The sequence below is a fragment of the Pollachius pollachius genome (genome assembly GCF_949987615.1).
Source record: "Pollachius pollachius genome assembly, chromosome: 16".
NCBI classification, from domain to species: Eukaryota; Metazoa; Chordata; class Actinopteri; order Gadiformes; family Gadidae; genus Pollachius; species Pollachius pollachius.
This window is the reverse complement of record NC_136949.1, coordinates 7,412,974-7,427,017: the sequence shown is the minus strand read 5'-3', so window position 1 is coordinate 7,427,017 and position 14,044 is coordinate 7,412,974. Positions and strand designations below refer to the sequence as shown.

Genomic DNA, 14,044 nt, shown 5'->3' with positions numbered 1-14,044 from the left:
GTAGGAATAAGTGCATGAGGGTCCGGGATGCCTAAAGGTAGAATCCAGACTTTGGGGTGCTTATCACCCAGAAACATTTTGGCTGGGTGGGTCCCACAGTCACCTCAAAGGCTTAGTTATGGTTCGACATCAACGCAACGCAAGGGGTTTTACAGACCCATTACGTCCTTGCGGACCCTCCTTAGTAGCAAGGGCTGTGATTGGTCTGCTCACTAAAACCCAATGCAGAACCAAAACAGGTTAAGGACTGCATCGAAGTATCTGCCTGGTCCTTGCGTTGCGTCGACGTGGAACCATAATCATCCCTTTACTTCTACAACGCCATCCCACCCCTATAAATCAATTACAGAAACACACACACACACACGCAGCCCCGGGACATACTTGCAGGTCCTCTCGTTGAGCTCTAGCTGGCGCTCTTTGCAGTGTTCGTTTGTGTGCTTGCAGGAACACTGGCAGGTGCGAGGGTCCTGGACAAACAGCTTCCTTCGCCTCTCTGAGCAAGGCTCACACACACTAGCGAGAAACACAAACAGAGAGATAGAGAGGGAGGGATTATAACTGTGAAACACGCTAGGCAAAAGCCAGCCATTTTTAAGCTTAATGTGTTAGTTGGAGAGAGGTGTGTGTGTCTTTTGTGGTGTCGGACGTCAAGCTGGTGTAACAAAGGGCCGCTTCCACACATACAGAAGAGCGGGAAGAAACTCCATGCTTCAAACATCACGCCATCTTGCAACTCAGCCCACCAGAGTGTGTGTGTGTGTGGGTGTGTGTGTGTGAGTGTGTGCGTGTGTGTGTGTACAGTTGTCCACTAACATTTATATGGTTATAAAAGGGGTCATCAAAGCACTGGATGAATTAGATATTGTTACAGTATGGTTTTGGTTTTGGTTTGAAAGACAAGTCAGTTTTTCTTCTGAGCCCAATGGGTAAAGCAATCCAAATCTGATAAAGAAGACTCAATGTTCTGTTTGTTTCACAATGATACAAGTTCTCATTTTATTGAATGTCTTATGAAGGAGTGTTACTCGTTCCACAAAGAAACAGATTCAATTAGGAAGATAACAAGAGAGCTGGCTCGGATTACAAATGCTGGCACTATCTTCAAACACAATCTAAAACACTATTTCGTGTCCGTACAAGGAGAGGGGAAACATACATCCTGAGGAATGGACGCCGTTCTGCCTTCCCTGGAACACAACGGCGGACACATCACCGCTTCATTTAACAAAAAAAAGGCTTCCTACCTGTGTACCCTTATGTTTGTTCAAACCAATGGAGACAACAAAGGTGGAACACAATAACTCAATTCTCCCGACAATGTTCTGGTTAACATAACCCCCTCCCAATCGTAACAAAAAACAAAATCAATGACCAAGACAAAAACGATCAAAAAGGCCATCGAGTTATCTGCCATATCTTCACATCGCATGAGAAACAAACAAAAACCGCCAGCATGTTGGATAAAACAGCAATGAAACCTGTTATTGGAGGATGAAAAGAACAGGAGGAGAAAGGAGACCGCTAGGAGACATAGCAAGGCCCCGAAGACACAACAGCGAACCCAGGAGATCCCAGCACAGATACAGGGTTAGCCGGAGTCACTGGGATGCAAAGCCATGCTGGTGGGTTCTTCATGGGTTATCTGTACACGGTTCCTGTTAGCTACTTCTATATAAGGTATGTGCATGTGTATCCCTTGCGTTTTGATTCTTTGAACAGCAATTCAAGTTCAAGATGAATTGAGATTGATTGAAAATGACTTTTTTCAGACATTTATCCAACCCAAGGGCTATACATGTTGAGCTGAGAGCTTCAGAGATCCAAAATACCCTGTTACCGATCATTCTGAGATTTTGTTTTCCTCAACCGTTTTTTCAGAAAAAGGAAGCAAATTGGACTTTAGGATCTGGTAACTAACTTTTAGAGAATAATTTACAGTTGGAAGTAATCATAAGTTGCAGCCCTACTTATTCTAGACTCTAGCCATCCAGCGGCTCATTAGCTTAATTTCTACCATGGTGTTGGAAATACAATGAAAGTCAGAATAGAGATTTAAATGCTTAAATGTCAGATTTTCAGATGTCAGATCTGTTGAAAAATGACATGTGCGGGCATCCATAAACAGGTTGTGAAAGTCATTGTAAGGGGTAAAGGACGTACTAAAGTTCAAGGATTGGAGAAGCGAGAATACAAACATGTATATGTGCGTCTTTCCTGTGACTCAACATATGCAAGGGTGAGTCATGTTTGCACATTTCAAAACTGTCTGCCTCTGTCTAATGCTACCCAACTGTCTGTCGCCAACTGGATTTTGACCAGGTGCTACAGAAACTGGGGGAAGTGTTGCAAATAGCACTTTGATTCACATATTGGGATGCAATATCTGATCGCTGGAAACAGGTTGAGACCCCTGAGACAGTATGCTTGTATGACGTCAAAATAAATTACACTTTTATTCAGAATGCTATTGGCAGCAGTGGGCTTAATACAGCTGGTGGTAATTTGTCCACCATAGTTCTGTTTAAGAGGAAATTAGGGGATAAAACGTTGATTTCCTTCTCATGCTAGATGCCAGGTGTAAAAGTTACGCAAATACCGTTTGGATACAAGATGCATCTGACCGTGACGAGACATATCTGGATACACGACACACCTGGAAACAAGGTACCGGTGCTGAGCTGGGCACACAATTCAAAAAAGTGTATCTTCTTTTCTACTTCTGTTTGAGCCTGGTTAATATTCTACCAATGAGGAAGACAGGGATTAATAAATATACATGGTGCTGGTTAGTGAAGCTGGAGCACAGAAGATGTTCTTGTTAAGTAATTACACTTTTGATGTTAGTATTGCGTTTTCATTTTGCCAACAAACAACACATACAATACAAAAGAAAACGTACCCCAGCTTAGCCGACATATCTTAAAGTGTCAGTGAACCCCACGTTTCATCTTGAATTCAAACCCCAATAAGTTCCTGCTAATGGCAACATTGTGATACGTTTTTTAAGCTAGTCCTATCTCTTGAGTGGGACCGTTATACTGAGCGATATTGCAAATAAAATGTGCCACATACCGTGGGGTTGCACGATAAGTGTCCGATAAGCTTAACCCTCTCTTTGACACGGCCATCAACATCAACCGCTGCCCGGACGGAACTCCACATGTCATCAAAAACTCTGGCATTGGCGTACCCCAATCGGCGCCGACGCCCCTAGGTCCTGCCATCAAAGTTCCTTCGAAAAAGGCCCTTTGGATGCCACGAAAAAGAACGGGACTTGAGTTCGGAGCAGGGTAGAAGGTTCACAAACTGGTTGGCGGAGACTGGCAAATACATCGGATTTTACACCGGCTTTTTCTGAATTACGCTATATTTTTTACTAACAGTGCCAAAATGGCATAGGTCACCATGTTGAAGATCAAAGTAGACGTATTGGCATTCAGTGCCGAGTTTGGGTTCACTGGCACTTTAACGCGGGTTGATTATGAGACATCGCTATGGTGGCAGTGTGTGGGAATGACAGATGACTGGACGAGACAAGATTAGTGAGTGGGTTTGACGTTCACACCATCACCAATTGTCATGCTAATAGATCCTTTTCCCAGGGGAGTCCCGGTAGAACACAAACACAGAAGTCGCTCATTACACCAAATATGATTTTTCATCCTCGGGTAGTGGACCACACTAGTGAAGATAAGTATACCATTCAGGCCCTGGTACATAAAAGTAGCTGTGTTGTTCCTGCGATGACACCTCTGGGAAAAAGCATCCGCATAAGGCTGCTTGTTAATGCGTGGATTAGAACGGCATTGATCAGAGAGAGCTTGTGACCTCCTCCCAGGTAAGCTTAATCATGAGAAGCGCCACACTCAGGTGTAGGTACGGCGAGAAGGCAGAGCTGACGTACACGTCAGGATTCTTTAGGTCGCGGTTTTTCTTTCGCTTTCTCTTTTGGCCTTTACGCTTTCCTTTGGGCTTTCTGGAAAAGAAGAACAGCAGACAACGCAGAGAGAGAGAGAGACAGCTGAGATGCCGAGGAGAGCAAGTGGAGTGTAACCTTACCACGATTCAACCTGGCAAGACATGAAGGGTTCAGTGGTTGTACAGCAAAATGGAGGGGAGCAGTGGTGGTCCTTAAATTGATCACGTTTAACGTTTTTAAGCAGTTTATCATTCATTATTTATGGAACGATTGGTCAAATATTTCAGATTGCTCTTTTGCTAAATAGTGTATGTTGTCAAACATACATTATTTATTCTAATGATACAATGCCAAAGCAAATTCTCCTATAGTTGTAGTCATCTGGTTGAGGGTGGAGTAATTGGTTGTAGTTAGCTGTCAGGGAGTCACAAATTGACCTGGACAAAGCCTTCATAACTATAGCCCTAGAACTATATTCTGGAATAACCTTGAAACACCAAATACTAGTTAAAAACTTTAAAACAAAAGCATCATAACATGATGTGGTTATCAATTTACAGTAAGACACAATGTAATGCATTTTCTAACTGCCACTGAATTTGAATGCACTTGCACAAATTCTCATTTCCAGGCTGGTTTACTGTCCTGGTCATGAACACTGCTTCAAAACAAGCCATGGAAAGAGCATATAGCAGCTGACCTTGGGAATTAAGCAAGGAAAGCTTCGCCTTTCAAGGGCAGAAGCTGATGTTCTGGCCATCTTGCACATAAAGGGCAGATCAATGGTAAGGGGTCACATTGGTCACATTGGGATGGGCACTCAGTCAAACTGTTTAACTATCTGTTCACTGCTTGACTGCGCACTGACTCTGGGATCAACTCCGGCCTGGGGGGGCCCCACTTCTCTGCCAGGGCTTTCCGATGTTAGACAACACTTTAGAGTGTAGTAGCAGCAAAAAACAGAGGTTGAATGACCCCGAGAACATCCATAAGGCCAGCAGCGTCACAAAGCAAAAGAGCCGACTCGTAAATGTTTAAGATGGCGTTAAAAAGGAAGGGTCTCGAAAGTGCAGCCTTATCTATACGATGAGCCAGGGTGGAAATAAAACGCTGTCCAGCCGACTTCAGCTAGGGCCTTGCAATAGAAATGTGAACTTTGTGAAAAGGAGAACGAAAGGTTCATTGACCCTGCGTGTGTTGGATTGAATGGAAAGGTACCAGGCCTTTAGCAAGGCTTCCAACATTTCAAGTGAATTGAGGAGGAACATGAAAATAATTCCCTAAAAGTGTCACAGAGAAGATTTCATAATAGCAAATGGAGTACCACAGGCCTAAAAGGCTTTTTGACTTCTTTAGTGTGGATGTTCCTGAGTGGATGTAAAGACGGTTTCAGATTTTGTTAATGAAGCCACTAGATAAATCAATCTATAGTTCTGCTGTAATGGATGTAACACATTTGAAATGAACACATTTGATAAACATCAGGAGTACCATTAGTATGGTGTATAGCATGAAATGGAATATGTATATTCATGTTAAGTGGGTGATGCTTAACTTTAAACAGGTACAATTTGTTGTCATTACTGTTACACAGTTTCCCACAGCTCAATGATCCTTAAACGGTCCGGTTAGATAGAACAAGAAGATAAATGTAGCAAAGGTGTACAGGAACTAAACTAAAGCTAGGACAAAGATCTTATCAGCTATCAATGACCTGAAATTGAATTCCCTGTTGGTGACAGATATGTGTGTGTGTGTGTGTGTGTGTGTGTGTGTGTGTGTGTGTGTGTGTGTGTGTGTGTGTGTGTGATATCTGTGTGGTTGTGTCTGTGTGTGTGTGTGAGGGAGAGAGCCTGTATTTATGTGTGTGTGTGTGTGTGTGTGTGTGTGTGTGTGTGTATGTGTGTGTGTGTCTGTGTGGTTGTGTGTGTGTGTGTGTGTGTGTGTGTCTGTGTGGTTGTGTCGTTGTGTGCGTGTGAGAGAGAGCCTGTGTGTGTGTTTGTCTATGTTTGTGTTTGTATGTTTGAGAGAGAGAGAGCCTATGTGTGTGTGTGTGTGTGTGTGTGTGTGTGAGAGAAAGAGAGCCTGTGTGTGTGTGTGGGTGTGTTTGTGTGTAACGGTAAGAGGCTGACAAAGATTTCCGTCAAACCAGTAATAGGTTTGGAATACTGCCAAATTCGGGGAAGCAATAAAATTGATGACGGTGACTCAGGAAAAAGTAATGAATTCAATTATAAGAGGAGAAAAACCAGACAGCCTTTTATATAATGGATCTTCATAAAAAAGAAGTAATGTACTCACTTTTCTTGCTCTATGACTTCTGTCTTTAGCAGTCTGAAAGACAAGAATAAAAGCAGGATGATGTTACATCACACACTCTTATTGTGTTCCAGTAAACAAGATATATATCAAGAGTAGCAATGAGAAGAACACGCTTGTCACTCTAGCTTGTCAAAACAAGCAAAGATGGTTTGTTTTTGAAGTATTATGTCATCCATTATGTCTTTGGGTTCTTGTTTTTGGTTTTCAGATGGGAAAAGCAAAACTCCAAAGACAATCTTGTAAATAAACAACTAACAAGTGTGGCCGCTTGTTAGTTGTTTTTATGATTTTTGTTGTGGACAACAAAGATTTAGCGAACAGATTTCCACCAAACATCGATCAATTAGCCTTCTCATAGCAACTGTTCACAATTTGTGTTCAAGTGACTTACATTGATTAATGGAGCGTTAAGATTGTGGCTTGGCAGACACAGGTACTTTATCCATGATTTTATCAGCCTCATTTTAGCTAAAACGATATTGCACAGTGTGCATTCTGATAAATTACACAATCTTAGATTGACTCTATTATTCTCGCAGTCTGTGTTGGATAGGTTTCACGTGGAATGTCAGACACAAAAACAAAAACAAACATGAGACAAAAAAAAATACAACTCAAGCGATCACTTTCAGATAGTAGACCAGAGGAAGTGCATGAAATCTATTGTTTCGTTTTCATCAATCATGTGTTGTAATGCATGCACGCACACACACACACACACGCACGCACACATACACACACACACTTTGTCAGGTCTGCTTTGTGGGTAATAGATTGTGAAGCAATAACTCGCTGGCACACTGGACACATTGGCAAGCCAACAGTGTTGGGAAACACGTATTATTAAGAAGGTCACACAGACTCTGAATGCTTTCCATTTGACTCGCTTAGGAGAGCTGGCAAGCATTGGACTGGCTTGAAAAATAAACGGATGAATATGCAAAAACGTGGTCATACATATTCAGAACTATAAATGCATAGAGCATATGGAATTGTAATTGTTTTCTCCGTAATTGCCTCATGTATTGAGGTATTTTTGGAGATGTTTGTGGCTCTTGGTATGTACAGCCCTTGCCCGGGAACTGCAGATGCTATGGCTATCTAGCTTCTAGCTAACTCTGGTGATATTTGCATTGTACATGATAGCTTGTGAAATAAACGTATACATAAATAAATAAACAAAATTTCTGCATCGCGCATTGATGATAAATGATTACCAAATCTGTTTGACACTGTTAAAACATATCCAGCTGAAGTATAAACTACCTGAATAAATGCATGTGGCTAAAGAGTTTAGCTATTTTTTTGTTAGGAAGCTATGCTATATGAATTAACTGTGAGCATTGTTAGCCACATGAGGCCACTGTATTATACAAAGCATCATTTGCTGGGCTATTGTCTTATGGGCCAATAGAGCCCATTCCCATTCACAGCTCAAAAGTGACTCATGACGAGGCATAGTAGTTTAATCGTTTTGTCTCGCCAACACAAACTGAGAGACATTCGTTGGAGGGCATTCAGAGGGTGAGATGCTTTTCAATGGGTTTATCTTGGACCAGCGATCAATAGTGAACGTTATCTGACCAACCAAGCGCTGAAACATACCTCCACATGCCATGGAATGAAAACAAAGGATTATGTAGCACAGCACCTTAGCAGGTTCAGCTCGTAATTCAATAAACATACATTATATATATAAATATGAGTTTTTATGTGTTGCGGGTTTCTTACCTGCACTCACATGCGATGTGTTCTGCAAAACTCTTAAATGAATTATTTTGCTGCCTGTGCAGTTTTATTCTTTTAATCTGTGGAATAAAAAACAAAGAGGAAAGAGTTGAACAAAGACACTACAGGACAAAATCAAGGGTTGGTTGGGTATTAACTACACAGGACTTCTGCCTTTGAAATTGATTAGCTTGCCAGTGCTGACTGGAATTGTTCCATGGTTCTGACAGACAGAGGTACAAAGTTTGGGTTGAAAGGTCCAACTCTCACTTGTGGGGGCAGATATATCGGTGGTGAGTGACAGCTCTAAAATGCAATTACTGATATCGGCATAGAGACTAAGGAATGGAAAGACCATAGAGGGAAATGAAGGAGAAATACTAAAACAACAAGAAAACCTCATCTCGCCTAAAGTAGATATGTAACAATAAACGTTGCTGTAATATCTGCTATTACTTACAGTAAAAGTACAGCTGGCATCTGGAAGGTGTCTAGCTATAATCTAAACCACCTCCAGCCATAATCCAATGAAAACCCTAGGAACGGTCACGTCAACAGCTCACCTATGACATACTGAGTGAGGTTTGCAATACACTGCGTCCTTGCATTTCAAACTTTGACATGAAATGGAATTTACCTTTTGACTATTTTTAAAACACAGTCCCCCAATCATAGTATTCCCTGATTCAAAAATGCATGCCAAAAATGATCAGAACACATTAACATCAAAATGTAATCCACAAAGCTGCTCTACAATCTTTGCCAGGACGTCAGGCGATTCCGACATGGCCACGATCAAACCGTGTTCCGACGGATCACAACACAGGACGTTCCTCCTCATCGCCACTAATCCCAATCATCCTTCGGCAAGACGTCAGGCCATTACGAAACAAATAAGTAGGCTTGCGGCCGAACGGTTCAAACTGAAAACGCCACCCAAAACAAAACAAAGAGGTGGCCGGCGGTGTGAAGGGTCCTCTCCTCCGCCCTAAAGACACTCCTCCTCCGCCCGAAGCCAGGTGAGCCCGGCGCCGCTCACCTCCATGGTGACGTTATGGCTGGACGTGGGGGTGCACTGCATCTTCTCGTCGCTGCAGCAGCCGGCACAGCGCCGCAGCACCACGCAAGACGGGATGTAGATGCTCTCCACCTCCTCGGGGTATTCGTGCAGCACCTCCACCAGCATCTCCCTCGGCTGACACTGGGACTTGTTGTACACCTCCATGAAGGGGACGACTGGTGGAGACAAGGGGTGGAGCAGTATGATGTATACAGTATATAGAAAATATATATTGCATAATCTGTATATATGTATGTATGTATATATATATACACATATATCCCAATGAGTAGATCTAGGCTGAAAGAAAGCTGCAGATAGCAACAATGATTGGATTGTCTTATCTATCCGTATCTGTGTGTCTGTGTCTGTCTGTCTGTCTGTGTCTGTCTGTCAGTCCGTCTATCTCTACTCTGGCGGTGTCTGTCTATCTCTCGTCTGCCTATAACCTATCTATGAAGTGTAGCCTACACACAAACACACACACACACACACACACACACACACACACACACACACACACACGCACGCAGACACACACACACACACACACACAAGTAGATCATTCCGGTAGCACATAAAGTCAACTTAGGTAAAGGTTTTCCCTATGCTGCCAACAGTGTAGTACGCACTTAAATATGTCCACCGAGGCCCTTTCTTTATATGTAACTTTACCACACTGTGTAACCTCATCTCTCTCAATTATTTATCAAAAGAAGATTCTGTGCAGAAATAGGCTGTTCAGAACCGCTATGACATGCCAATGCTATTGTGTAGCTCACCCACTGAATTGTGCTACACTTGGTGTGTTCATAAATTAAAGTATGGGATACAATAATAATTGACTTATAAAAGTGAATACAAATAAATGTAAGTATCTATTGCAAGAGCTGAAACACTTTTGCAGTTAGTGGTCACAATGCACACAGACGGGGGAGAACAAACTACCACGGTTGTCCACCAGTCGGCGACAGTAGTGCTAGATTGTAAAGGTGATTCACACAACAGCGCATGGCGCCGAGCCAGAGTCAAAACCCAATGAACATTGTATTCCCACGGTGCATCATTGAACACCTACCGTCGGTTGTACCTCTCCCCTCTTCTCTCGGTATGTGGGCACTCTGCAGGAACAAAAAAGACACACACACACACACACACACACACACACACACACACACACACACACGTTCGATGTTAGATGTTGTGTGTGTGCTTAGGGCACATAGTCCTTCGCCCGGGGATTTCTCAATTTACCCAAGAGAGGTGGACCTGCTATCTTGCATTGATAATTGATGACACAAATATGTATTGCGTGCCATATTACACGACTGTACTGACATCATACATATTGGTTTCAATTAAGTGCAACGAGAGGACAGTATTTATTATGACACGTTTTACGCAGTGATTAACACATACACATAAAAACGCGCGCGCGCCCACACACGCACAACAATGGCAACTAGGATCAGAGCTGGTACAAACCAGACGCCAAATGGCAAGCATTCCCTATTTGTCGTATTATATTAAAAAAAAAACACAACAGTCCACAGAGTCCAATCATAAGCGTCACTGCATCTGAAATCTCCACCCATTTGGTGGCGTGAGAGGGCCCGACCTCTGTGCGCTCAAAACGCTGTTGCCTGCTCTAAAGAGGTCTTATAAACGACACCGGTGCGAAGCTGCTAACGGGCACTGAGTGACGATAATCCAACGCCAGCATTATGACAGTAGTATTATTGGGCTACTGAAGCATAGCCTAAACCACAAGCAATACATAATGCAACGCATTATAACTTAATATTCATTGTATCTCAAGTGTATATCTATAGTGTTGCTTCTGACTTCAATTCACACAATTATTAAAGAGTTCAGTCATCGAGCGTGTGACTGTTGAACACGCACGTTTAAAGGCTTCCTCTGAAAGCTTCGATCACAACAATGAAACAGACCAAAACTTCTGAGAAAGGTTTTGAGAACCGGCATTGTTTGGCTATTCGATGTGGCTAATGTTTGAAGTAAAAAAGAAAGTGCATGCCTCGGTACAAGGGCTGGCACACTGTGCAGTGTGCACGCTGCTACAGTGGCCGTTTTGATTCGCGCTTGTGCCAGGCGTGAACTTGCTCACATGTTCTGGCTAATTCAGAATGTTGTCACTGCGCCTTTAAACTGTAACAGTATCTCCAAGGTGGTCCAGCGCAGGCCTCGCAATCACCCCAATGCGTTGTTTAAACACAAGCAATGACCTATCAAGTTGAACAAGGACGTTCTAGTAGTAAATAGGTCTGTGTAGATATTCAAATATATATATATAGATATATATATAGATACTTCTTTATATATATTGCTCTCAGTGAGACGAAGTGTCCCGTGCCCACGTTCATGCTCAGACATCTTAACTCACCTTGACAACTGACAGCGTCAAAAATAATAGCGTCAAACTGTCAATCAAGTTCATGGTTGAAAATCCAATGGCAGATGACGGCGGAAAATCCAACAAACCAATGTGGTAATTGTCTGGCAAATATGAAGTGAAGAACTCAAATAATAACAAAAATAGAACTGCTAAAAGGTCTCTAAATAAGGAACCGGGGACTGATAGTCCAAATCTGGTCCCACGTTTGGGGCAAATCCTTTGCGCATGCCTTCTTCCTTTCAACTGTTGCCAATATTTTTCAAAATGTCCAGAAACACGAGAATCCAGGACGCATATCTTTTCACATTGTTCTGAAGCAGACTATCATTTTCTTGAAAGGGAATAGCAATCCACATTACAGAAATAATTCCATGCTTAGTGCGTCAACCGTCTCCAAATGCCTGTCCATTGGAACTTGAACTCCTTGTACGTGTGTACAGATATGCTGAGTCGTCGTATTGTGCCAAAATATCCGTCCAAACTTTGCCCAAGTTGCTCAAACCCTGTGTTTCTTTTTTCCTTGGCTCTCCTTTTTGCGCAGCCACTTTGCAGTGTCTTCTCTCTCCGTTAACTTTAAAAATCGACCAGCTCCGTTTCACGCTGTCAGACTCTGGAGCTGAATGGAATGATACTTCCATGATACGTTCCGTGAAACGTCTGCGATTGGCTCTAAAACTTAAGATGGGCGTGTCCTTTGCTTGCTCTCGGTCTATTTCAAATCCTCACAGATCTGTCATACCGCCTTGACAGGCGATAGACAGCCCAAGGGGCTACTGTAAACCACGAGTTCAAAGTGCCGAATGTTTGTGAATTTGAATCTTATCCGTGAATACCTGGTGTTTTATTATGCTCTCATTGAGGTCCAAAATATCCCAACCTCGTGGGTTAAATTTTGTTCATTCATGGACATTTCTACTTTTTTTCGATGTGGGCAAATAATAGTATAGGAACGCAAAACATACCTAATCACAGAGCAAATTCTTTACAACAATATACATTGCAATTAAACACAGCCAGCCACGTGAGTGTCGTTTTAAAAAAATAAACACGAACCAGACTAGACCTACTGGTGTCATGACAGTAAAAGAAGACGAATTACGCAACGGAATTCGCACTTCAATAAGGACGACCGTGTTGTCGGACACGTATACTGCGTGCGTGCGTCCTGGAACGCAGGCCGGGCCATGTTTCATCCACCGCTTGAGCAGTCATACGGTACCTCTGTGCGCAACTGTCGGCTGCGGTCAGACGGCAGCTTTGTGTGATCTGGAAAAAGGGTCCGCTGTATGGGCTCACTGAGAGAAAAAAGAGGCATCGCTAATAAAAGGAGAGGAATTAAAGATTCAGTAATACACCCGTGTGTTGTACTTATCACGATGGGGTTTTGTTGCGATAGTCGCAGTTGTGTGATGAACTTCATGAACACGCGCGACTGTTATACCGCCGTGTTCCCCGCGTCTGTTGTACTTACGGTATTAATCGAAACTCAATAACACAACGGTGAACAATCTCGACCAAACAAATGGCCTAATCCTACCACTTATTGTGCTCACGCGAATTCCCGAGAACCGGCTAAATTCTCTTCAGAGAAATCTGTTTTATCACACGACTCGCTCAAAGCTTTGATGCCCTCTGCCGGTGCTCGGGAACGCCACAATATACAGGGTAAAGCACACCTGGAAAACCAATAAATCGTTACGTTTTTAGAAGAAGTGCGGCTATAAACTTGTGATGACTATAGAAATCTTCGCCATTGCTTTCTATTTCTATATGCACTAGGACCCCTCCAATATCAAATCGGATGGATCATGGGAGAAGGCAGAGAACAAGGTCAACACGAATTAGATAAAGCAAATAAAAGTCTAGGCAAGCAGGACAAAAAAAAGGATAACTGAAACTATCATGAAAGAGCGTTTTATTATTGCTGTCTCGACACTTGAGCCAGGCTGGAGGACGTTTCCTGGCCCCCATATACTGTATGTCTTCAGTTTAATTGAAGAATAACATTTGGGTTCATCAACTGTGTGACCAAGCTCTGATTTCTGCTGACTCATTGTGTGTGTATGTGTGTGTGTGTGTGTGTGTGTGTGTGTGTTTGTGTGTGTTTATGTGTGTGTTTGTGTTTATGTTTATGTATGTGTGTGTGTGTGTGTGTGTGTGTGTGTGTGTGTATGTGTGTGTTTGTATTTGTGTTGGGGGACACTGATAGACATTGTGTAACTGACAGTTGTGTTGAGCCCTCTTTCTGCTGACCTTATGGCGAGAAGAATTTTGCAACACACACACACACACACACACACACACACACACACACACACACACACACACACACACACACACACACACACCCTTTAATGAGATGTTACCGGCAATAAAAACATCCTCCCCTCATTACCACCATCCCTGTTTCTTGGTGTTTGTTTAATGGACACGTGTATACTAACACGTAACTGGAACAAGTCTATTGGATGGATCAAAAGTTTGATTCCCCGCCCCATGACACATAGACGATAAAAACTGTATTTTTGTTTTGGTGAAACCCCCCAACACATCTTCCCAATTGTTTTGTTTCCTCATCGTTCTTCCCTGTATTGCA

At 42.7% G+C, this 14,044-nt stretch overlaps 1 protein-coding gene across 2 annotated transcripts in view; it reads right to left on the bottom strand.

Annotated features, from left to right (window-relative positions):
* vegfab (vascular endothelial growth factor Ab) overlaps nucleotides 1–12,041 on the bottom strand; it is a 15,364-nt gene extending 3,323 nt beyond the window's left edge. The window contains exons 1-7 of one of the 2 annotated variants that reach the window (XR_013812515.1): nucleotides 11,437–12,041; nucleotides 10,111–10,153; nucleotides 9,012–9,208; nucleotides 7,976–8,052; nucleotides 6,224–6,256; nucleotides 3,076–3,979; nucleotides 387–516 (exon numbers count right to left, since the gene is read on the bottom strand). Coding sequence is in view for 1 of the 2 variants with exons in the window: in XM_079753506.1 (XP_079609632.1) it covers nucleotides 385–516; nucleotides 6,224–6,256; nucleotides 7,976–8,052; nucleotides 9,012–9,208; nucleotides 10,111–10,153; nucleotides 11,437–11,490 (536 nt within the window). In the remaining variant the exon portion in view is untranslated. Of the gene's footprint in view, nucleotides 1–384; nucleotides 517–3,075; nucleotides 3,980–6,223; nucleotides 6,257–7,975; nucleotides 8,053–9,011; nucleotides 9,209–10,110; nucleotides 10,154–11,436 lie in introns of those variants that run through there. The other variant, XM_079753506.1, reaches the window with a different exon arrangement.
* Between the last annotated feature and the right edge of the window lie 2,003 nt (nucleotides 12,042–14,044).